General features: G+C 44.5%; 1 protein-coding gene across 1 annotated transcript in view; it reads right to left on the reverse strand.

Annotated features, from left to right (window-relative positions):
* Nucleotides 1–451: 451 nt before the first annotated feature.
* Cpped1 (calcineurin like phosphoesterase domain containing 1) overlaps nt 452–25,264 on the reverse strand; it is a 117,472-nt gene continuing 92,659 nt past the window's right edge. Inside the window, exon 4 of the mRNA XM_005086498.4 lies at nt 452–2,527. Within this exon, the coding sequence (XP_005086555.1) occupies nt 2,301–2,527 (227 nt within the window). The 3' untranslated portion in view covers nt 452–2,300. The remainder of the gene's footprint in view (nt 2,528–25,264) is intronic.

Consider the following 25,264-nt stretch of genomic DNA (forward strand, 5'->3'; position numbering starts at 1 on the left):
TGAATCCATGGGGACGTAACTTTAAGCAAAGAGTGTATTAGTCTGTTTCTATGAGATACATGATGTTAGGTACTTCATAAAGCAAAGAGGTTTATTTCATTGTTCTGGGCCTTCAAGGGCAGATATGGTGGCCCTGTTAAAGACTTCTTGGTAGATAATATTACAGTGGCCAGAGAACACTCTGTAAGGTAGGAAGCCAGAGAGCAACTGGGGCCCCAAGAATGACCTAAGAACTACCCACTAAGACCTTGTCACAACTTCATGAGGACCAAACTTCTAAGTACAGTCATCTGAGGACAAGCCACACCCAAATCAAAACCACAGCAGCATCAAAGAATAATGCCCCATCTGATGCTTGGGGACAGAGCTGCCTGAATCCATGTCCTTCCATGCCTGGGCCTTCCAGAGCTAAAACATCAGAGACCAAAAGAACATTCAAAAACACAGCATGTGCACATAGGAAGTCTTTATTATTTTTTCTTTTAATAGAGATTCTTTTTTTCCAAAAAGGCATATGAGTGAATGGAATATTGATATGCCATCTTAGTTAGATGGATATGCATTTGTTCCCCACAGCAGCAAGCCCCACCTTGATACAGCTGCTCCACTGAAAACTGGAAACGCCACACCACTCCTTTCTTTAGTATTTTCTCAGGCTTCTGAATCAGGTTTTAATTCCTGTGTTTGGGGGACAAGGACTTACTTTATTACTATTGCTCTATGCCATATCCTTGTCCCCATTCTGGGGATGCTGCATTTTTTTCATATGGATCTTGGACAAAGGACATGCCTTCAACCCACTGTAATTAAACTTTCTTCCAGCATGAAGTCAAGCCCACACATTTTTTGGGTCCAGGGGTTGCAGTACTCAGTCTGGAACAATTGGACTATTAGTTAGGCCCCTCATTACACTCCTCTGACCTCTGACATCTTGCTATAAAGAAAAATGAAAATCAGGAACATAGCCCAAGCACTATAAGATCATTCTGGTTTGAAAAAAATTAATTTTCTTGTGCTACCTAACAATGAGCTCTGGTATGTCACCAGTCTGTAACATAATTAACTTCTTGTATCTTTTGTTCCATATGAATTTACATATCCAATTATCTTTTTATTTAATTTCTCATGGTTTTGCTACACTGACTAAAACTTTTTAACAAGAAATTTTTTTTAATTTAATGGGTTTTGCGGTTCATTTATAACCAGTGAGTTTTTAAAGCTAGTCTAGGATTCCCCCGTGCTATTGCAGGACACTGTAAACTTCTGCAGCAGGATATAGAGCTCTGGTTACTTGAGCATCAGGCCAGAAGATTCATGGAGGAAGAGCCACAGAGGTCAGGGATCCCAGAAAATGAGGCAGCAGAACAGATTCGACAGTGAAGAGGATTTTAAGCGACTCCCACTGCTATTTTTGTTGGTGTTTGTTTGTTTTTTTGTCCAGGGGCTTTGTATGTCAGTGACAATTAACACGGTGTAGTTTGCCCAGTGACAGTCCTGTGTTGTTCTCTGGAGAAGTCTGCAGCAAGTCCATTTTCCCACCAGGTTCACTGTGATCCGATAATGCCGTGGGCTGCCTGCAGCAGAAGGATACAGACAGGGCAGATGCAGGTGCTGCCCAGGGCCTTTCTGTTGCAGCCTCTCTTCTGGTCATTTGGAACATAGGGCCTATGCACGAAGGTGACATCTGTCATCAGAAAGGCAAACACATCCTCACGTGAACCACCTGTGCTCACACCATCAGCAGTAACAGAGGTATTGAAGTTCACAGCCAGTGATGGCTACGCAGCTCCCTCTTATGAGGAATCTGTGGCCCTGGGATGGAGTGATACTATTTGGTCTGCCGGGAAGGGAGGAGGGACCCTGGTTTTCACAGTGTTCTGGCAGTCATGACCACAATTTAACAAAAGCGGATGCAGTTTGGTTGAGGAATTACTAAAGATCACACGTGAGCACTGAGCTGGATGGAGGGCAGGAGGTGTCAGGAGGTATCGACTGTCAACATCAGAAACAGTGGGACTCAAGGGCCGAGTGAGAGCAGCACAGTAGGAGAGTTCACCCACACATGTGGAGAGTTGCACACCATAATTAGAAATACCCACAGCCTTTTTTCCCTGGCTTTTTAAAGGGAAGACAACCCATTCTGAATATAATTGAGGATAGGACCCAGCACTTTGATTTATATAAAACGACATCCATTCACGAACCTGCCTGTCTACTCAGACGTTGCTATGAGGGGCTGTAAACATTATGGCAAGGTAAAAGGTCATGGGCATGAAAACTGGGTGGATTATGTGGGGGAATCACTCCTTCATCAGCTCCTTCAGGTCGTCGTCAATCCCTCTCTTGCTCAGCTCATCTAAGCTGTAGTAACGGTGGACAATTTTCTCAGCAGTGATGACCACCACACGAAGCCCATGGGTGTCTTTGCCTAGCTGGCACCCGATAGCAGATGAAACCACCATGTCAAGATCCTGGTAGGTTCCCCCAGCATTCCTGTGGTAGTGGCCCGAGAACACAGCTCTGATACCTGCAGGGAAGGGAAAGACATTAGAGGGGCCTAGGACATCCGCATAGGTTACCTGTGGGCACCAAAGTTTGATTCTGTGAATGATATTAACATTAATGCTAACTGCTGGAGAATGCAGTAATTGAACTTTTCATAGTAGCTCATTGACAATGAGTTCACAGTGTTCCTTTAGCTGTAGGAGTCATGGGGCTGGGAGTGTAGCTCAGCAGTAGAGTGTGTAAGTCATTTCATTAGCATGTGGGAGCCCCAAGTGCAATTCTCATTGCAGGCATGCACATAAGCACATGGACTTAGGAGTTCTCCAGAGTACCTCTGAGCTGTATCACAACCTAAAGTTCTAGAAAGGACAGCAGATTCAGGCTCAGGTCCCAGATTGTACAGTGGATCTCTAAATGGTAATGAAGTCAGGTGTGGATGAGTGTGTGTGTGTGTGTGTGTGTGTGTGTGTGTGTGTGTGTGTGTGTGTGTGCTGGGGAGGGTAGGGTAACCAAAACCACTAGATGGGAGCATGAGGCCAGAACAAAACCAGAAAGTCCTAATTACTCACACTGAACCAGAAGAAAGAATGAAAGTCAGAAAAGAGAAAAACAATCTTCCATTGAAGACATTTCTTGCTAAGTAAGGCAGTCTAGACAGCTCAGTCAGGGCAGGAGTTCACTCCAGGGAGGATTAATTACAAAAAGTGCCTGACATGGATTAAAATAAATACTGTTTGTATATCAGAATCCTTAAGAAAGACTAACGGTCATAAAAATAAGACCCATTAATGGAAAACAGACAAAAATTGAATAATAGGAAATAATGATAATTCAGAAATGGTGTATTAAGATACACACTAAAACTCACAGTAGAACAAAGGGAGTAAAGTCTACTAGGCAACGATCAAAACAGAAATGAGCAAACAGGAAAAAAGAATCAAGGAAACAAATCAGGAGACACACCAGATACAAAATGAACATGGAACCCCGAGAACTAAGGGGTGTTTGGGGGGTTAGGAACAGAACCTGGGAAAAGAGAAAGGAAGAAATAATACAGAAAAGAGTGAGAATATTAGCTGACACTTTTCTGAAAAGGATGAAGATAAGGGTCCTCAGAGAAAGACTGTGGGGGGGCACAAATTTCCGCACCGATATATAGCACAGTAAAACTGGGACATCGAAGGGGAGGGGAATGAAACTCCCACAGGAAGACAACATGGTGACACTACTACAGTAGACGACAATCAGGCCAAAGGCCTGGCATCTTTGAAACACGGAGAGTAGGAGCCAGGAGCCTCAAATTCTGTACCTGAGCTCATTTACTTGAAGGTAAAATAAAAGACGTGTCTAGAATGTGGGGGGAAAATCGGATTTCACTATTTCCAAAATCTTTATTTACGAATCATCAAGAGATGAGATGAAAATCAAACAGGAGGAACACTGATGAGTGAACTCTGATAAACCTCTTTGGTAACTACTGCTAATTGTTTGTTGACTAAAAAAAAAACAAAAAACTATAGTTTTCCCTGTTAAAAGAGAAACCAAGCACTGTCACACGCAGTAGGGTGTCTATAAAAACAGTCAGAGTGCAACAAGCACTCACTCGCCTCTCCAGGTATGGGAACTCTCATGCAGTGCTACTGTGAAATACTGGTAATTCCTCAAAAAATGTCAGACATGCAGCTACCACAAGCCAGAGACTTCAGTCTAGATGGAACCCAAGGGAAAGGAAAACACACATCTGCACCGGTGGCCTAGCGTAGGAGTGAACCAGAGGTCTATCCATGCAACAGTATCCAGCCGTAAAAAGGAACAAGGTGTGAGTTCTGACTACAATGCTAATGAAAACATGAAGCTAGGTGAGAGAAGACAGACAACAGGCCACAAAACATAAGACCCCGTGCATACAAACTGTCCAGAGTAAGCAGAGTGAGAGCCCCACAGTGGATCCCTGACAGAGCTTGACAGGAGGACTGGTGCCATGGGTAAGGGATTCTCTGTGAAATGCTAAACAAAAATGGCCAGCTCCTAGATAATGGTGATGGTGTATAACCTCTTGAAAATATTTCAACCACTGAATTACTTTGAAAGGGAGAATTTTATAATGTGGATGACAGTTTTTTTTTAAAGCAATTTATAGGACCAAGGCAGTGTACTGTGTGTGTATGGATATGGGACAACGCTGACTGAAGCCGTCTGTAATGCTCACTACAAGTAAAGGTTACATTGTACTAAGATGCCCCTCTTACCCATGAACAAGACAGCCATAACCCCAGTGGACACCTGAAGCTGACTGCACCAACCCCAGGAACTCTATGCTTCCCCTGTGTATACAGATGCCACGAACACCACGTTTCCCCTGTGTATACCAACTCCATGGACTCTGCTTTCCCAAGCGCCCTGAGGTGTTGCCACACAGCAATGGAGTTCGTCTGTCTTTTCAAGTGCTCTGCCATCTTGCATTTTGGGGCTATTAAGCAAAAGCATGGTTACTTGAAACAAGCTGTGATGCTGTGGCAGCCAGTGTGACACCTGAGAAGGCTACTACTATATGACTAAATGTGTGGGCAGCACGTACAGTGTGGATACTGAACCAAAGGACAACCCAGAGCAGGACAGAGTAAGGTGACACTAGGTGACACTTTAGCATGCTATTCAGAATAGCACAGCATTTACAATTTATAGGCTGTTTATTCCTGGAACTTTCCAGTTAATATTTTTAGATGGGAGGTACATGTGGACAGCAAACCTCTAGATGGGGCAGGGTACTGAATTTGTATTTAAAGAGGAGGTACTTTTACATCTTCTGGTATTGTAAGGGGCCTCTTAGCAAGGGGATATCTCTCCATTTCTCCTAACTGTAGACCAGCCGTTCTCAACCTGTGGGTCATGACCCCTTTGACAAGCCTCTATATCCAAAAGTATCTACAATATGATTCATAAAAGTAGCAAAACTACAGTTTTGAAGTAGCAACGTAAAATTTTACGGTTGAGGTCACCACAGCATGAGGAGGGTCCCAGCATTAGTAAGGTCAAGAGCCACTGCTGTAGGTCAGTGCTCACCGTGACCATGACTTGATCTGTTGGGCAGGAGCAGCCCACGAAAGGGGTGTGAACGGCAAGGGCAGCAGGACTGCAGGCTCTGTCACACCAGTGTGAACCACACAGGGTTGCAGCGGGACCACCTAGCCTAGGCACCTGAGGAGTCTTCACTGGATACAGAGAACTAAAAGCTCCCGACTGCTGGGCCTGAGTCTGAAGGCTGTTGTCATCCAAGGCCTTATAATAGAGAGCTTGTGAAGTTCAAAGAACACACTTCATAGTATTCTTTGTGTATACTAAATATTAATGAAATATGACCCTATGTCTAACTTACAGTTGTAGACAGCACTTTTTTTTGTAGAGGAAATGTGTGGTCATTCTGAGAAGGACTCACAATAGCAGGGTTAGCTAGACTCATTTTTGCTGAGTTTTCAAGCTATGTTCCTCGGCACTCACAAGGATGGAAGCGGGAGCCTTGATTGGCCAAGGGGCCTGTGGGACTTTCAGAGCAGTGCTTACTGGGCCCAGGCATCTGCTCTGCAACATGTATGATTCCTTCCTGCCCCCTCCAACATCCTTAGGGTTTACCATTTACTATTAGTGTCCAAAGACAAAGACAATGGCCAAATGTGGCTTCTTAGCAGGCAGAGATAACCAGGAACTAACATAACAGTTTGGGGTCCGAGTGAGAAATCCAGCAATGACAGTGTGATGTTTACAAAGTAAGGGTCTAGAAGGAGGTTGCCGTCTGTCTAAACAACAAGACTGAATCATTACTTCTTGGACTCTGGAGGTACTCCCAGAAGCTCTGGGCCTCCTGGCTGGTGGAGAAACCACAGAAACAGGAAGGAGAGGCTGTAGGCAAAGATGGAGCTTCTGCGGACCAGAGCTGGATCTGCAGGAAGCTCGGCAAGGTGGGCAGTGGGAATTCTGGGACTCTGTGAGTCTAAGTCAAGCCTGGGAGTTTTGAATCTGATCACACCTTCTGTGCATTGCCTTGTTCTGCATCCTGGTGCTTCCTTCAACGGCCCTGGGGCCTTGCCCCATTTCCATGGTCCAAAAAAGGAGAGGCACAAATAGGTTTAGAAACTATCGCAATGTCAAATCTCAGATACTTGCAGACTCAGGCTCAACTTTATTTGGGGTCTGGGCACATTTCTGACCTTATGGCTGACTCCTTACCTAAGGTGAATGTTAACAATAGCACCCCCATGGGTAGGACAGACATCTGGAGAGAGAAGCAGGGGAACGTTAACGAGCTTACTGCCTGGCCTTGCCTCCCAACAGCCTTTCTCCAGTGCAAGCCCAGCTGCTCATTGCTGGCCTGGGGCCCAGCCCTGTGCTGGCATCTGAACTCTGCAATGTGCAACCTGTGTCCAAGTGGTGATCCCACGGCGTTCACAGCTATAGGCTGTGAAGCCTCCTCAGAAGTTTTACTGCCTTGGCTTGAGCAGTTTCTGAGTATTGATCCATACTCAACAGTGGAAAGGGAACACACTGGCCCATCATGGTTTCCGTGGCGTGGCATTGATGGTCGTGGAGTTTCCAGGAATGGGGCAGAATCGCCATTCTGCCTGTTCTTCAGGCATCTGTGGTTGACATGCTTCTGTGGTCCCTTAATTGAGAATTATGGGTAAACTGGTTTTGAGTTATGAACTGCTCTCTTAAAATTACTGCCAGAGAAAGGATTTAAAGCAAAGGCAGCCCCTGCATCTGTGGGGACCTTGTGTGTGGCTGTCACTGCACATTTATTTCTCCATGGTATTAAGTCATAAAGAGACAAAAGAAAAAGTTACTTTTCAAGCTGCTGTGACTCAAATTCACTTGGAATCAATCAGGGGATTGGGACACAATCTCCATATAATTTAATATCCTAATATTGGAATCCTGCCATAAATAATGGAAGTGAGATGCAGCCAGCACGATTCTAGTCTGCAAGGTGGGTGCCCTAAAAGCTGGAGCACTTCCAATTTTGGTCTGAAATGTGCTGAGCTCTGATTGGACAGCTTTCACTTTTATTCTTTTTTTTTTTTTTTTTTTTTTTTTTTTTTTTTAAGTTTTCAAACACAATTTTTATTTATTTATTTTTTTTTATATTAATATTTTTTTTATTTTCCATTTTAAATTTAGATAAGAAACAAGGTTGCTTCACAAGTCAGTACGAGGTCCCTCTCCCTTTCCCTCCCCTCCTCCTGTGCCCACCCCCCATCCCCCCCCGTTATCCCCTCATTCCCCCAGGGAGGGTGAGGCCCTCCATGGGGGTGTCCATAGTCTGTCATTTCATATAGGGCAGGGCCTAGACCCTTCCCCAAGAGTTCAGGGTGAGAGTGCACCTCACATTGTTCTATGGGAGTCCAGAGACCGTGTGTATACTTGGGATGGGTACTGATCTGATGTCCAAGGCTCAATAGATTACCTAGGCCTCCTCACTGACACCCAGATTCAGGGGGTCTTGATCAGTCCCATGCTGGATTCCCAGGCTGATGCCTGGGATTCAAGAGTTAACCTTTGTCTAGTCAGCTGTTTCTGGGGGTTCAACCAGCCCAGTCTTAATCCCTTTGATCATCAGTCCTCCCTCTCTGATACTGGCTTTCTTGAGTTCAGCTCAGTACTTAACCAGCCAGTAAATGAAGTTTCTGTTTCCCAGACTCTCTGGCCATAGGATTGTAGGCTGGCACTCCCCAGATCTATGTCTAAAATCCATATATGAGAGAGTACATGCCATGTTTCTCTTTTTGTGACTGGGTTACCTCACTCAGGATGGTTTCTTCTAGTGTCATCCATTTGCCTGCGAATCTCATGATTCCATTATTTTTTTCTGCTGAATAGTACTCCATTGTGTAGATGTACCACATTTTCTCTATCCATTCTTCGGGTGAGGGACATCTAGGTTGCTTCCAAGTTCTGGCTATTACAAATAAAGCTGCTATGAACATAGTGGAACAGACATCTTTGTTATATGAATGGGCATCTTTTGGATATATGCCTAAGAGTGCAGTTGCTGGGTCTTGTGGTAGGTTTATTCCCATTTTTCTGAGGAATCTCCATACTGCTTTCCAAAGTGGCTGAACCAGTTGGCACTCCCACCAGCAATGGAGGAGTGTCCCCCTTTCACCACATCCTCTCCAGCATAAATTGTCATTGGTGTTTTTGATTTTAGCCATTCTGACAGGAGTGAGATGGTATCTCAGAGTTGCTTTGATTTGCATTTCCCGGATGGCTAAGGATGTTGAGCACTTTCTCAAGTGCCTCTCAGCCATTTTAGACTCCTCTATTGAAAACTCTCTATTTAGTTCTGCAGCCCACTTCTTAATTGGGTCCTTTGCTGTTTTGGAGACTTGCTTCTTGAGTTCTTTGTAAATTTTGGAGATCAACCCTCTGTCAGATGTGGGATTAGTGAATATTTTTTCCCATTCTGTGGGCTGCCTTTTTGTCTTGCTGACTGTGTCCTTTGCCTTACAGAAGCTTCTCAGTTTCAGTAGGTCCCATTTATTAATTGTTGATCTCACTGTCTGTGCTACTGGTGTTATGTTCAGGAAGCTGTCTCCTGTACCAATTCTTTCAAGGGTACCACCCACTTTCTCTTCTAAGAGGTTCAGTGTGGCTGGATTTATGTTGAGGTCTTTGATCCATTTGGACTTAAGTTTTGTGCATGGCGATAAACATGGATCGATCCGCATTTTTCTACATGCCAGTCTCCAATTATGCCAGCACCATTTGTTGAAGATGCTTTCTTTATTCCATTGTATATTTTTAGCTTCTTTGTCGAAGATCAGATGTTCGTACGTGTGTGGGTTAATACCCGGATTTTCAATTCGATTCCATTGGTCTGCCTGTCTATTTTTGTGCCAATACCAAGCTGTTTTCAGGACTATAGCTCTATAATAGAGCTTGAGGTCAGGGATAGTGATGCCTCCGGACGTTGCCTTGTTGAACAGGGTTGTTTTGGCTATCCTGGGTCTTTTGTTTTTCCATACAAAATTGATTATTGTTCTTTCAAGGTCTGTGAAGAATTGTGCTGGGATTTTAATGGGGATAGCATTGAATCTGTAGATTGCTTTTGGCAGGATTGCCATTTTTACTACATTGATCCTACCTATCCAAGAGCATGGGAGATCTTTCCATTTTCTGAGGGCTTCTTTAATTTCTTTCTTTAAAGATTCAAAGTTCTTACGATACAGGTCTTTCACTTGTTTGGTTAGCGTTACCCCAAGGTATTTTATGTTGTTTGTGGCAATTGTAAAGGGTGATGTTTCTCTGATTTCTCTTTCAGCCCTTTTATCATCTGTATATAGTAGGGCTACTGACTTTCTTGAGTTGATCTTGTAACCTGCCACTTTGCTGAAGGTGTTAATCAGCTGTAAGAGTTCCCTGGTAGAGTTCTTTGGGTCACTGATATAAACTATCATATCGTCTGCAAACAGTGAAAGTTTGACTTCTTCCTTCCCAATTTGTATCCCCTTGATCCCCCTTTGTTGTCGTATGGCTATAGCTAGAACTTCAAGTACCATGTTGAAAAGGTATGGAGAGAGTGGACAGCCTTGTTTTGTTCCTGATTTTAGAGGAATTGCGTTGAGTTTCTGTCCATTTAGTTTGATGTTGGCTGTTGGTTTACTGTATATGGCTTTTATTATGTTTAAGTATGTCCCTGTTATCCCAGATCTCTCCAAGACCTTTATCATGAAGGGATGTTGGATTTTGTCAAAGGCTTTTTCAGCATCTAGTGAGATGATCATGTGATTTTTGTTTTTCAGCTTGTTTATATGGTGGATTACGTTGATGGATTTTCGTATGTTGAACCATCCCTGCATCCCTGGGATGAAACCTACTTGATCGTGGTGAATGATTGTTTTGATGTGTTCTTGGATCCGATTTGCCAGTATTTTATTGAGTATTTTTGCATCAATGTTCATGAGGGATATTGGTCTGAAGTTCTCTTTCTTGGTTGTATCTTTGTGTGGCTTGGGGATCAAGGTTATTGAAGCCTCATAGAAAGAGTTTGGCAAAGACCCTTCTGCTTCTATTGTGTGGAACACTTTGAGAAGAATTGGTATAAGCTGTTCTTTGAATTTCTGGTAGAATTCTGCACTGAGGCCATCTGGACCTGGACTTTTTTTGGTTGGGAGACTTTTGATGACAGCTTCTATTTCCATAGGGGTTATAGGTCTATTTAAATTGCTTATCTGTTCTTGATTTAGTTTTGGCAAATGATAGCTGTCCAGGAAGTCATCCATTTCCTTTAAATTTTCAAATTTTGTGGAGTACAGGTTTTCAAAGTATGACCTAATGATTCTCTGGATTTCCTCAGAGTCTGTTGTTATGTCCCCCTTTTCATTTCTGATTTTGTTAATTTGCGTGTTCACTCTCTGCTGTTTGGTAAGTTTGGACAAAGGTTTGTCTATCTTGTTGATTTTCTCAAAGAACCAACTCTTCGTTGCATTGATTCTTTGTATTGTTTTCCTGGTTTCTACTTTGTTGATTTCAGCCCTCAATTTGATTATTTCCTGGCGTCTACTCCTCCTGGGGGAGTTTGCTTCTTTGTGTTCTAGAGCTTTTAGCTGTGATGTTAATTCTCTGGTATAACTGTTTTCCTGTTTCTTCATGTGAGCACTTAGTGCTATGAACTTCCCCGTAGCACTGCTTTCAAAGTGTCCCATAGGTTTGGGTATGTTGTGTCTTCATTCTCATTGAGTTCGAGGAAGTCTTTAATTTCTTTTTTTATTTCCTCTTTGACCCAGGGATGGTGCAGTTGAGCATTATTCAATTTCCATGAGTTTGTAGGTTTTCTGCACTTTGTGTTGTTGTTGAATTCTAATTTTAAGGCATGGTGGTCTGATAAGATGCATGGAGTTATTCCAATTTTTTTGTAGCTGCTGAGGTTTGATATGTTGCCAAGTATGTGGTCGATTTTTGAGAAGGTTCCATGTGGTGGTGAGAAGAAGGTATATTCATTTTTATGTGGATGAAATGTTCTATAGATATCTGTTAATCCCAGTTGGGTCATTACTTCTATTAGACCCTTTGCTTCTTTGTTGAGTTCCTGTCTGGTATTCTTGTCTAGTGGTGAGAGTGGTGTGTTGAAATCTCCCACTATAACTGTGTGGGGCTTTAGATGAGATTTAAGTTCTAATAATGTTTCTTTAACGAATGTGGATGCCTTTGTATTGGGGGCATAGATGTTCAGGATAGACACTTCGTCTTGGTGGGTTTCACCTGTGATGAGTATGTAATGACCTCCTTCATCTCTTTTGATTGATTTTATTTTAAAGTCTAGTTTGTTAGATATTAGGATTGCTACCCCTGCTTGTTTCTTGGGTCCATTTGATTGAAAAATTTTTTCCCAACCTTTAACTCTCAAGTAATGTCTGTCTTTGAGGGTGAGGTGTGTTTCTTGTATGCAGCAGAAGGAAGGGTTCTGTCTTCGAATCCATTCTGCTAGTCTGTGTCTTTTTATGGGTGAGTTAAGGCCATTAATATTGAGGGATATTAATGACCATTGATTGCTCATCCTTCTTCGATTTGCGATGGTTGTTGTTGGTGGAATTATGGGTGGAATTTCGCCCCTTTGTTCTTTTGGCTGTTGGTAGAGAGGGATTCTCTAATGCTTATGTTTTTCTGGTTGTAGTTAGCTTCCTTGGGTTGGAGTTTTCCTTCCAAAATTTTCTGTAGGGCTGGGTTAGTGGACACATATTGGTTGAATCTAGTTTTGTCATGGAATATCTTGTTTTCTCCGTCTATAGTGATTGAGAGCTTTGCCGGGTATAGTAGTCTGGGCTGGCATCCATGGTCTCTTAGTGTAGGTAGAATATCTATCCAGGACCTTCTGGCTTTCAGAGTTTCCATGGAGAAATCAGGTGTAATTCTGATAGGTCTGCCTTTATATGTTACTTGACCTTTTTCCTTAGCTGCTCTTAATATTCTTTCTTTATTCTGTATGTTTGGGGTCTTGATTATTATGTGGCGAGGGGATTTTTTTTGTGGTCCACTCTATTTGGTGTTCTGTAGGCTTCTTGTACCTTCATTGGCATGTCTTTCTTAAGGTTGGGAAAGTTTTCTTCTATGATTTTGTTGAATATGCCTTCTGCCCCTTTGAGGTGGATTTCTTCTCCTTCTTCTATACCTATTATTCTTATGTTTGGTCTTTTCATGGTGTCCCATAATTCCTGGATGTTTTGTGTTAAGGATTTGTTGGATTTAAGGTTTTCTTTGGTTGATAAATCCATTTCTCCTAATGTATCTTCAACACTTGAGATTCTCTCTTCCATCTCTTCTATTCTGTTGGTAATGCTTGTATTGGTAGTGCCTGACTGTTTGTCCAGCTTTTCTATTTTCTGCCTTTCTTCAGATTGTGTTTTTTTTAGTGTCTCTATTTCAGTTTTCAACCCTTGCAGCATTTGCATTGCTTCTTGCAATTTTCTGTTTATCTGTTCGTCCGTTTGTTGCCTTTTATGAATTTTTTGGTTTGTTCTTTCTTCCATTTCTTGCATTTTTTGGTTTGCTTTTTGTTCCATTTCTTGGATTTTGTGCTTTGTTTCTTCTTCCCTTTCCTGCCTTTTTTGGTTTGTTTCTTCCTCCATTTTTTTATTTTTTGCTTTGTTTTTTCTACCATTTCTTGCATTTTTTGCTTTGTTGCTTCTTCCATTTCCTGCCTTATTTGGTATGTTTCTTCTTCTAATTCTTGCATTTTTTGCTTTGCTTTTTCTTCCATTTCTTGCATTTTTGCTTCATTTCTTCTTCCATTTCGTGCCGTTTTTGGTTTGTTTTTTCTTCCAATTCTTGCATTTTTTGGTTTGTTTTTTCTTCCATTTCTTGCATTTTTTGGTTTGTTTTTCTTCCATTTCTTTGAGGGATTTTCCAATATCCTCTTTTAGGGCCTCTATCATTTTCATGAAAGTGCTTTTAAGATCGTTCTCTTCTGCTTCCTTCGCGTTTGAATATTGGGGTCTTGCTGGTGTGGAGTCTCTAGAATCTGGCGGTGTCATATTTGTTTTTCTGTTGCTGACTGTGTTTTTGTATTGTCTCTTTCCCATCTCTTCTTTTAGTGGGTGCAGAAAGAGCCCCTTCCTGGTCTGGGGACCAGAGTTCCCTTTGGTGGGTGCTAGTAAGTCCAGTAATCTGGTGGTTCTTCTATGCCTTGTCCAAATGCTGGTCCGTGGGTAGAGAAGAAGAACAGGAATCTGGGGCGCTTAGCCTCCTACCTGGTCCCCTGGACCCTATGCTGGGTCCTGTTGTACCTGATCCGGAACAGCTACTCCCCTGGTCTCCCTGGTTCCTGTAGTTTCCTGGTCTCTTTGGTGGGAGAGAAGATCTGGAGTCTGGGGTGCTTGGCTCCCGCCGGGATTGGGAGCTCTGTGCAGTTCCCAGGCGATCTGCAGGCTCTGGAACTCAGGCTGGGAAGCTGGCCTGTTTACCTGATGATGCCAGAGGGACAGCTACTTCCCTGTACTCCCAGCCTCCTCTCCTTTCCTGGAATCGTTGGTGGGAGAGAAGATCTGGAGTCTGGGGTGCTTTGCTCCCGCCGGTATTGGGAGCTCTGTGCAGTTCCCAGGCGATCTGCAGGCTCTGGAACACAGGCCGGGAAGCTGGCCTGTTTACCTGATGCTCCCTCCGGGATTGGGAGCTCTGTGCAGTTCCCAGGCGATCTGCAGGCTCTGGAACACAGGCCGGGAAGCTGGCCTGTTTACCTGATGCTCCCGCCGGGATTGGGAGCTCTGTGCAGTTCCCAGGTGATCTGCAGGCTCTGGAACACAGGCCGGGAAGCTGGCCTGTTTACCTGATGCTCCCGCCGGGATTGGGAGCTCTGTGCAGTTCCCAGGCGATCTGCAGGCTCTGGAACTCAGGCCGGGAAGCTGGCCTGTTTACCTGATGATGCCAGAGGGACAGCTACTTCCCTGTACTCCCAGCCTCCTCTCCTTTCCTGGAATCGTTGGTGGGAGAGAAGATCTGGAGTCTGGGGTGCTTTGCTCCCGCCGGGATTGGGAGCTCTGTGCAGTTCTCAGGAGATCTGCAGGCTCTGGAACACAGGCCGGGAAGCTGGCCTGTTTACCTGATGCTCCCGCCGGGATTGGGAGCTCTGTGCAGTTCCCAGGCGATCTGCAGGCTCTGGAACTCAGGCCGGGAAGCTGGCCTGTTTACCTGATGATGCCAGAGGGACAGCTACTTCCCTGTACTCCCAGCCTCCTCCTTTCACTTTTATTCTATGTTGAGTATATATTCATGAAAATGCTAAGCCACTTTATGCTGCTAGCTGTAGCAGTGACAACTGCATAATTCTCCAAACACACCTGATTTAGTCTTCCTGAGTGGTGAGGAAAACTATAACTTACAAAGGGGGAGGGGCTAAGGAAGGAAGGAAGATGTGTGTGTGTGTGTGTGTGTGCTGTGACCCTGCAGAAAACAGGCGCACACACACACACACACACACACACACACACACACACACAACCTCTCAAGGAGTGGGGTTTCCTGAGCAGGCAGCCAAGATGCCAGTGTGCAGAGACCATGATTGGTGAACCACTCTGGGGTCTTAAAGTGAGAAATGGGTTTCCAGTCTGGGAAGTCTACCCTTCATTTTCATCTTTTGTGTTGGGGCATGTGGGGATGGGTGGTGGTGGCTAACTCTAGACTCTCAGGGAAGGTAGGAGGCAGTTTCTTCAGTCTGAGGCAGTTACATGTGCCAATCCGCCTCTTGAAGCCGTATGTTGGTAATGCACAACAGGACACTGGATACCTTCCCAACAATTGTTCAAGGTCACACCCGGCCAGGTAGCAGTGGAGTGGTGGAGTGACAGAGGCTGAGCAGGCTCCATCTACTGACTTCTGAGTGGAGCGCTTTGCACACACACTCTCTCTCACACCATTAGTACCCACACAGGGAAGAAATTACCCAGCATGCAAAGGAAGAATGACACACAGTAAGGTCAGGTAGCTTGCTTGGGGCCACGCAGCTCAGACACGGTTCAGGCTGGCTTAGCATATGCTCAAGAGGCTAATGGCCACAGAGCCACATGTAATGCCCGCACAACTTACTGGAGACTGTGGGTTTGGCCAGAACACATCTCCACTTCTAGTTCTCTGACCTTGAGCTGGCATCTGCAGGGAGACACTGCAGTACCAACACTGATGGCGAGTTTACAAGCTGCCAGACATTGCTGTAGGAATGCAGCATGCTTTTAATTTATATAGCCCACCTGTCCCTAAGAAGGGCATGGAGTTTTACAGACAAGAAAAGGGAAAGCTTAAAACATCCAGAATTCAGTTAATTTAGGTTGACCAAATTGTGATTGGCAGGGTGCAGCCCAGAGCCAGGCTCTTAACCGGCAACAACTGGCTGGAAAGTCAAAGAAAGAGGGTCAAGGCGGGCTTCAGGGTCCACAGGACCACGGCAAAGGCTCACGGGTCTGGGAGGCTTCTGGATGTACTTCCAGCACTGTGGCCCCGCCGACACCACACTTGGGAAAGAAACTCTTCCCAGGATTTTCCAGGAGGGCTGGGAGTGGGAGTGGACGTCTGTAGTGGATACAGCAGCAGGCCCAGCGGGGGTTCGCGGTGCTGGAGTACGTGCGCTGAAGAGCAGGGCAAGGGCAAGCTGGATCTGGGCTTGGGAAAGGCAGAAATGACTTCAGCAAGGTGCCAACTCCACAGCCGTCTTCTTGCCAGAAACATGGAAGAGGCATGTTGACACTCAGCCTTTCACTGCTCGAACCTCCTGGACACCAGTTGGTGTCCATTCATGTGGGATTTCCACAGAGCTTCTGAGGAGTCTCCTAAGTCCACTGACCCACACCTTCCAGAAAGCATCAGGGACTTCAGCTTTTGTCGACGCCGTGGACCACGCATTCTTTATGTAGTGTGAAAGCAGAGAGAGGAAGGATGTGAGCTCCGGTGCATGGCTGTAAACCCATAAAACAAACCGGGAGGAGGGCAGGAAGAGACAATACTAATAAAATATGCAGTCTACTGAAGTTCAACCAAGATCTCAAAACCTGCAACATCTGTGCTTTTCAAGATGAACAGAAATGATACACACAATATTGAATATAGCGTATGAAAGCATGGGTGCCATTCATTATCAGGGGTGCCAGGGTAGGGAGCTCACAGAGAACTCTCCTTCAGTGAGTGGCTCAGTGTGGAGACATCTGCTGAGCAAGCTGGAGGCGCTGGGTTTGACCCCAGCACTGAAAGATAAACAAAACGTCCTCCTCCCCATGAACTCATCTCTTGGCTGTTAGAGAAATACAGCAATAATACACAGAATCCATCTCAAAATTTTTATAAAGCATAAAGCTGGCTGAGCTTGGTGGCACACACCTCTAATACCAGCATTGAGAGGGCAGGCAGATCTCTGTGAGTTTGAGGCTAGTCTGGTAGACATAAGCAGTTCCTGGCCAGCCAGGGCTACATAGTGAGATCCTGTCTTAGGAACATTGCTAGGATTTTGACTGAATCTGTGTACCAGTTTTGGGAAAGTGTCATATTGCCTGCCTGCAGAGCCATGGACATGCCTCACCTTCCCACCTCCTAAGCCTTCTTTGCTTTCACAGGGTTTCTGCTCTCCTCTTGGACACCGTGCTACTCTCAGGGGTTTTTATTTTCCTCTTGGTGGTGCTGGAGATTAAGTCATCCTCACAATTGTTTGCTAAGAGTATGTAAGAGTACAATTGATTTTTCCCTATTATTAATTAGCCTTATGGTCTTGGGACCTTATTAAATAGCTTACTAGTAACTGTTTTTGTGGATTTCTGGGATTTGTCAAATTAAAAACAATAACCACCTGCCAACAGGTTCTGCTTTGATTTTGATGTGGTGATAAACTGTTTATGATCTAATAAGGCCACTGAAGATCAGAACTCTAGCCAGCCACACTAACATCAGCCATAGAAGCTGAGCAGTGGTGGTACACACCTTTAATCCCAGGACTCAGGAGACAGAGGCAGATGGATCTCTGTGAGTTCATGGCCATCCAGGGCTACATGAGAGTAAATCAGTCTAAATGAGAAACAGAGCTCACACCTTTAATCCCAGCACTATAGAGGTATATAAGTAAGAAACAAAGGGTCTCATGTGAGATTCAGTTTCCAGTCACAGGGAAGACAGGATCTCCATTTCAGCCTTGGTAAGAGCTACTGACTGGCTGCTTAGCTTTTCTAATCTTCATCTTGAACCCCAATATCTGTCTCTGGTTTTTTATTATTTCTATGTCTTTTCTTTTTCTTACCCTTTTACAAGGATAAAGGTGTCCAGTAAACTTTAAAGTGGTGTGTGTAGGTAAAAATTGCAGCATCTGTCCTTGATGGGAATTTAGCCTTTTTACTGTTATTTTTTTTCAGACTTGACCCAATTCAAAGATTCAAGTTATTTTTCAGAAAAATTTAACTTACTAAAATTCTCATCAAGGTTGTGAGGTTGGCCATGGAGATTTCTCCAGTGGCAATGTCAGAAGGAAGGGATTTGAAGCACGACACACAGTAGGTCCCTATGACCCAGGTCACCCAGGGGCTGTGGCCCAACAGCTGCTCTTGTATCGTCGTGGTGCCTAACTCTTGACAGAGTCCGCCACCCACTATGGTGGACACCATAGTGGCCCCTGGACAGATGATGTGTCCATTCTCTGCTGCTGGGAGGGTGGGCTGCTCAGAACACAAAGCAACTTCTTTCTCAGGAGGTTCCCTTCCCTTGAAGGGCCGGAAGGAGTCACAGTCACTCAAGTTGCAGCCACTCAAGCACCCTGGAGCCAATTAAACGAACGGTTCAGAACAGAAAAATCCCATGGCTGAGATTTCTAGAGCTGGGGTGGGGTGGGAGGAAATGCATGGGTAGCTTGCTTTATGGGGAAAAGAGAGTGCAGAGCAGAGTGCGGTGTGAATTAACTATATGATGATATGCAAATATCTCAAAGTGTTATCAGAACATGGGAATCAATAGCGACTGGAGTTACAATAATAGTAACCCCAACAGTAACTGGAGGCTAACTTTGGTCCAGGCACTGTGAACAAGCTTTACGACTCATTATTTAATGTTATTTAAAATTCCTTAACATTCTTTTTTTTCCCCTCCTGTTAACAGTGTTAAAATGCATGGCCACATGTAGGTTGGGTGCCTGCCCCTGCCTCAGGATGGGACTCCCAAGGATCTGGCTGAATCAGGTGATGGGTGAGACCATATCTTTCTTGGCTTTGCTGCAGCCCCACTTCCTCATTCCCCTGTCCCCAAGAGCCAGCTCTAACCCTTGCTCCAAAATGTCCTCCTATGGACTGCACCTAACAGTTACTGGCTAGACTTCATGAGATGGAAATGCTGTGACTGTGGGAGGTACATACAACCTATAGGAAGTAAGTGACAAGCCCAAGGGCCACCCGGCATCTCCCCAGGTAGGTCAAGTTAAATGCAACAAAAACCTGCTATCACTTCAGCTTGCTCTCTTCAGCTGATTTTACGACCCACAAAAGTAAATTAGGCCTCAAGAGAGATGAATAAACTGTGGCTTGCACACACACCAAAGACACACGCACGCATATGTCTGCACGTGTGTGCCTGCATGCGTACACACATGGCGCGCGCACACACACACACACACACACGCACGCACGCACGCACAAACACATATGCATGCACACACGCTGTTCAGCAGAAAGAGGTGCATCTCCATGCGTTGCCAATGGAGTGATTGCTCAGAAAAGTGACTATGATAACTAACAGAAGAAAGAGGACACAGAGGATAGGCCATCTTTTGTGTGATGCATGCAGCTTGCCCTCGAATAGATCAACAATCTATATATTGTATATACACATGCAACAGCTCTCAAAAACAATCAAAATAAACCAATGGGGTATGTGCTGAGGTCAAATCCCAATAAAGGGCAAAGGCACTGCATTCACTATCATATTCTAGCAACTTTAATGTAAGCCTAATAGTATTTCTGGATAGAAAGGCAAAAAGAACGATAGAAAACCTCTAGAAATGAAAGCAAATATTGTAAAAAGTGTAGGCAACAACAAAAAGGAGACAGAAGGAAGATGTCTCTTAACACTGTCTTCCTACTTCAGGGGTTTAGTATGTTCTTTCTAGATCATTTGAATACATTTGGGGTGACAGGACCATATATGAATGCATACAGATTTCACAAAGTGGGGTATGCTGCATGTGTGAACACACGGCTGCATATCAGAGCTACCCTCTAAAACACTGAAAACTGCATTTTTTGGTATGTAAAACCTAAGGAGTTAAGATGCCCTTTTTTGTACTTTAATAAGAACTCTGTCATCATGGAAGGCAGGTGGTTTAAGGGACTTTTAGCCCCATGGAAATGCTCAGACACAGGAACGTGGGAAACTGGTGCCAACTCTCAGGGAACCCAGGACTCTTAGGTACAGGTTACTCTTCAGGTGTTGGGGTGGGGGTGTGGTACTGGGAGGAGCTCTTGCTGCAATTCACTGATCATCACTAGCATAGGACTCTCTTGGTTTTGGGAGGTGCCCACTGCCCAGCTGTCCTACTTTTGCATGACTGAGGGCACAGCGGAGTGGTGGGGGCACTATGGTTTAACGGTGGTGCCCTGTTTATACTGGTCACATCAGGCGCCTCTGTGACGTGAAGTACTTGGCTTTTCTGTGACTCGCAGCCTCCTCTTAGTGGCTTCCTCAACCCTGCTCCTTCTCTCCTCCATCATTCTTCTCCTCACTCTCTGTTCTCCTCTAGATAGGAAGAAATGACTCGACTGCTGCAATGACCGTCACCCAAGGCCACCTCATTCTGTATAACCCACAGGGGTTCCTTCTTTTTCGTTCAAGGATTTCACACCTTTTCTTTTTTTGGTCTAAGAATTAGCTATGGAAATTATACTTGCCTCATCTAAATATTAATGAAGTTATATTTTAATGGCAACCAACAGAGGATGGCACATGCTTCTTGGTGACAAAGAAGCAGCTGAGGGAAAAGTGAGACCAGTGTATGTACAGCCTTCCTAGGACATAGTAGGCTCTTCTGTAAAAGTTTCCACAGGTTAGTACCATTACAGTAACCCCTAGGGTGGGTGCAAGGGGACAATGTTCCTGTTTGTAGCAAGGCATTTCCCATGCCAGGCCTTGGAACACACACTTTATGAATGCAGAACACTCAGCTCTACTCTGTAGCCGGAAACAGTGGTGCTGGGAAATAATCACTCTTAGAGCCCAGAGGTGCCTGGCAGCTGCTAGGAACCCACTGCCCAGGAGGTGTGATTAGCACCCAGCACCAATCCTTAGCCTGGGCACCATTGTTTACTACCCTGCCCTGGAATCCCCTTCATAACACAAGATACTCAACTTTTAAGTTGATTTCCTTCTGAGTGGGCGGAGCACCCAAAATCCGTGGAGAGTTACAAGAGGGTTCTTTTTTATTAGTATCAGTGCCAGGAAGGCATGTTCTATGCTTACTTCTGCGGGGCCAAGCTGAGTGAGAGGGCACATGCTTCAACATCTGCAGGCCTTGCTTCCCTCGTTTGGAAGGCAGGCTCAGCATGAACCACCCAGAGTCACTGAGGAAATCAAGTGAGAAGTGAATGAGATGTGGCTGTGGGTCAGCAGGATGTGTTGCACGGCAGGAAGCTGCGAGTCACATATTTAATCCTTGCTTGATAATTACGTTTTTCATCTTCCAACTATCTCATCAGGAGATCTTTTTTCCTTCATTTGCATAAATTACATCTTTCTCGCCATTCATAATGTCCTCTGTATTTTTAAAAGAAGAGAGCAGGCTTGGGAAAGAGATGGAGTGTGGGGCAGGCATGAAGGCTTGGATACATGGACAATTTTCTACACTTCTATTACGCTTCCCATGCCCTGTCTTAAACACAGCTGTCAGGACAAGAGGCTCATTAAAAAGATTGTTTTGACTGATGCAATGTTCATGTATCAAATTGGAAACCCATCCAAAAATATTAGAGGGAGGTAGACAGAGGTGGCTGTGAGCCATGAAGGGAACAGTACTACAGAATGTGAAAGGTACACGTGCCAGGAGCACCTTGGCTAAGCCCACTTCTGCTTTAAAACCTGTGGAAGGACAAACTCCTACCAGGAGTCCGTTAAAGAACACATTGATAGCCTATGCAATGAAATGCCCATCACATAGTGGCTTGAAAGAGGGATGGGGGGTCACCGTAATATCCCCTTCCTGGTTCATTAGTTCTTCTTCACTCCCAGAGTGCTCTTTATGAACTGCTATGGGCCACAGAATTATGCAGTGAGAATGCAGCTGACAAATCATGGAGCTAACCTACCAGCATCATTTTCCAACAGAGGGGCCCACACACAGGGGTGTTTGCTGTATGAATAGTCATTGTCCTTACTGTAAATTCCCTGTGACGCCTTGGCACTCCCTTTCTTTTTTATTTTTATTTTTATTATGTATACATATAGTGTTCTATGCTTAGACACCAGAAGAGGGCACCAGATCTCATTACAGATGGTTGTGAGACATCATGTGGTTGCTGGGAATTGAACTTAGGTCCTCTGGAAGAGCAGACAGTACTCTTAACCTCTGAGCCATCTCTCCAGCCCTGGCACCCCCTTTCTATGGTGGGATTCATCCTCCAAACTCCAGCAGTGTATTAACCATTTACTGGGCACAACTTCCCCTATGAATTGGCATATTGGATGACTCCACCCAGAAATGTGTGATTCTGGCAAAAAAGTAATCACAATCAACACCCCTACTGTGTCAACCAAATCTTTGTATAAACTTAGAAATTTGTCCCCCTGCAGTTATCTTCCTTGGTGGACAGTTGGACAGTGTTAGTGTCCAGGCAAAGAGAACTCATCTGAGACATTCACAGATGTCCAAGGACAAGAATTACGGTGTGTGTAAAGTTGCTGAGCCGCACCTTTCAGAGGAGAGAGAGAACAAGAGTGCCCTGGATTCTCTTCCAGCAGATAGGAAAGAGGTGTCCCAAGCTAACCTCACATTAACCTTCCAGCATGCCCATTCTTCACTTTCTCGTCTACTAACAATGGATCTGTGTCTTAAAGTCGTCATTGTGCACTGTGCCCTCTCTGTCTGGTCTCAGTTTCGCTACCATGGCCTTGGGACCTTATGTTGCCATGGCTATGGCTCTGCCTTTATCGATTAGCCCAGGAATGTCCTTCTGACCAATGAAAGGCTAACTCTGTAATTCTTGTCCTTTGCTTCAAAACCTCTGGGGAGAGAGTGTTTTCTTGGAAAGAAGAGAACTAGAGAGGCTGGAGGGAGAAGCTGGCAGAAAGTAGCAGCAATGTAAAAGGCTAAGAGTGCAGGAATAATAAGTGTGCAGCAAAACGAAGATGAAAAAGAAGAAACAGGGAGACGTGAGGAGCAGGACAGGGTTATTACAGTAGAAACAGAACAATAAAGAGCACACAAATAGAATGAACGTGGTGTGAGAAGATTCTTTTTCTACAGCCCTCAGACTTAGATCCTATGCTTATTGTGGCATCTCTTTTTGGACCCTGAGCGAAAACCTTGAGGACCTTAAAGTTTTCGACAGTGAATGCCTGTCTGCTGTCCCCTTTGACTCTACCTGTGTTAGGATGATAGTCAACTGTTAGTGGCCAGAGAGACTTAACCAAAGCTTGTGTCTATGTTTAGTTGTGATCTGTCAGTGCCCTAAGAGAGGTGGATGGGTCATCCAGGTTAGGTGGGTGTGACCACTTGAAGGTTTCATTAAGGCCCAGGTTCCTTTTCTCTTTATGTTTTATTATTCTGGGATTGTAGCTTTTGTCTTCAATAACATAAAAGAGCTATGAGGTTTCTGGACATTGCATTCAAGTTCTAATCTGGAAGACGAAATGACCAACAAACCAAGTCTTCATGGAAGTTTTACTTGCTAAATTCCAGACCTGGGTCATGAGGCCACAGTTGGGTTTATGGAGAGTGTTCAGCCTGAGTGGCAGCCTCAACAAACCAGCACAAAATGAGGCTCTGTGAATAAGACACCTCCCCAAATGCAAATACCCAACCATATCAATTCTAGGAAGGCATTCAGGGCACCCCACTTCAGGATCCTTATCTGGCTCCTGTTCTGTGACATCACACAGTATCTCCTTGTGCTGTAGTCACCGGTAGCTCAGTGTAGGCCCTCATCTAGTAGGGCTATCCTGCAGTTCTGGCCTTTGCCTGCCCTGTGCTCTCTTTCTGATGCCTCTTTCCTTTCCAAATGCTTGGCAAACTTAAAAAATATTTTTAATTAAAATTGTTTGGTGTATGGGTATTTTGCCTGCATCATGTGGGTGTCCAGTAACCATAGAGGTCAAAATAAGGTTTTGGATCTCCTGGGACTGGAGTTATATATAGTTGTGAGTCACCAGGTAGATGATGGGGATATTTTGCAAGAGTAACAAGGGCTCTTAAGACCTCAAGGACCCTGTTCAACCTCTGCATATGGGGATAAATCTTTTCCTCTGGACGAGGCAATGTGGAGTTTCCTGTTTCGTAGAACTCCAAGTAATCCAGGACTCTGTACTTATTAAAACAGCAACTCTCATTCTGGGGCTACAAGTTGTAAACATCATTTAGAGTTATCTTTGGAGGTGCTTAGAAATGAGCAGATTCTGCCTGATAGCTATGAGCTCCAGAAGTTTCCTGGTTGAGTTGGAGTTTTATGACTTAGGGTCTGTCAATGACTATGAAGTTACTGGAACTGCCTCCCCAGGTGCCTTATGTTCAGCAGAACCCAGACTGTAGTCCAAGGCAGCTCCATGCGGGTTCCTTACTGGGGTAGGAAAGACACAGACACAGTGGCTGTCATCTCCAGACACATTCAGGAGGTGAGGAACAGATAATACATACTGGAGGCAGAGTGTGAGCTATTAAAACCCAAACAGAAAATGAAGATCTCTTTGCTTTCCCTGTGGTATAGGACCTGAGGTGTGGGAAAGGCAACCCATGTGATTTCTGGAAGAGAACTGATTAGTGGACAAGTACTGCCCTCAGATAAAGTACCAGTGGTCATTTATTATCACCCACTATTTCTCTTATGGCCTATGAGTGAAGAATTCTTCTAATGTTTCCTCCTGGTTGTGTGTAGGCTCCTGTGTTGGGTCCAGTTTTGCTTCTAACTCTACAGAACCCAAATCTGCATTGTCTGGCTCTTTACAGATATAGCCTGCCAACTTCTGATCACATCATCATAAGATGTGTGTGTGTGTGTGTGTGTGTGTGTGTGTGTGTGTGTGTGTGTGTGTGCGCGTGCTGGTGTCCTGAACAAAACCAGGACTCTATGAGGAAGGACATAAGATAAAGAACATCCTGGTAGACTGAACACGGACACCTTCCCTCAAAACATTTCTTTATTTATTAGAGAAGAGCACAAAAAGTAAAGTATCACATCATTCATATGGCTGCCACTCACTGACAGCATGCCACAAGCCTCCTCACTGTTTGTGAGATAGGAATATTATAACAATAGCAAAGCATCTTTCATCCCTGAAGCTCCTGGCTTTACACCTAGGCCTGGCTAGAATTTAGGCTGGTGGGGGTGGTCAGTGGCCTCCACAAGACTGGTGAGGATTTTCAGGGAAAAGGCACTTGTATACATTGCTCGTGGAAACAAAAACTTGTTAGTCACTGTGAAAATTGTCATAGAGGTCTCTAAAAACACTAAAAACAGGTGAACTATATGACCTGGCTATACCATTCCTGAACTACATATGAAGGGATCCAACTCAGCACACAATAGTGATACCAGCACACATGTTTATCATGTCA

The sequence above is a fragment of the Mesocricetus auratus genome, unplaced genomic scaffold, assembly GCF_017639785.1.
Source record: "Mesocricetus auratus isolate SY011 unplaced genomic scaffold, BCM_Maur_2.0 Super-Scaffold_100024, whole genome shotgun sequence".
NCBI classification, from domain to species: Eukaryota; Metazoa; Chordata; class Mammalia; order Rodentia; family Cricetidae; genus Mesocricetus; species Mesocricetus auratus.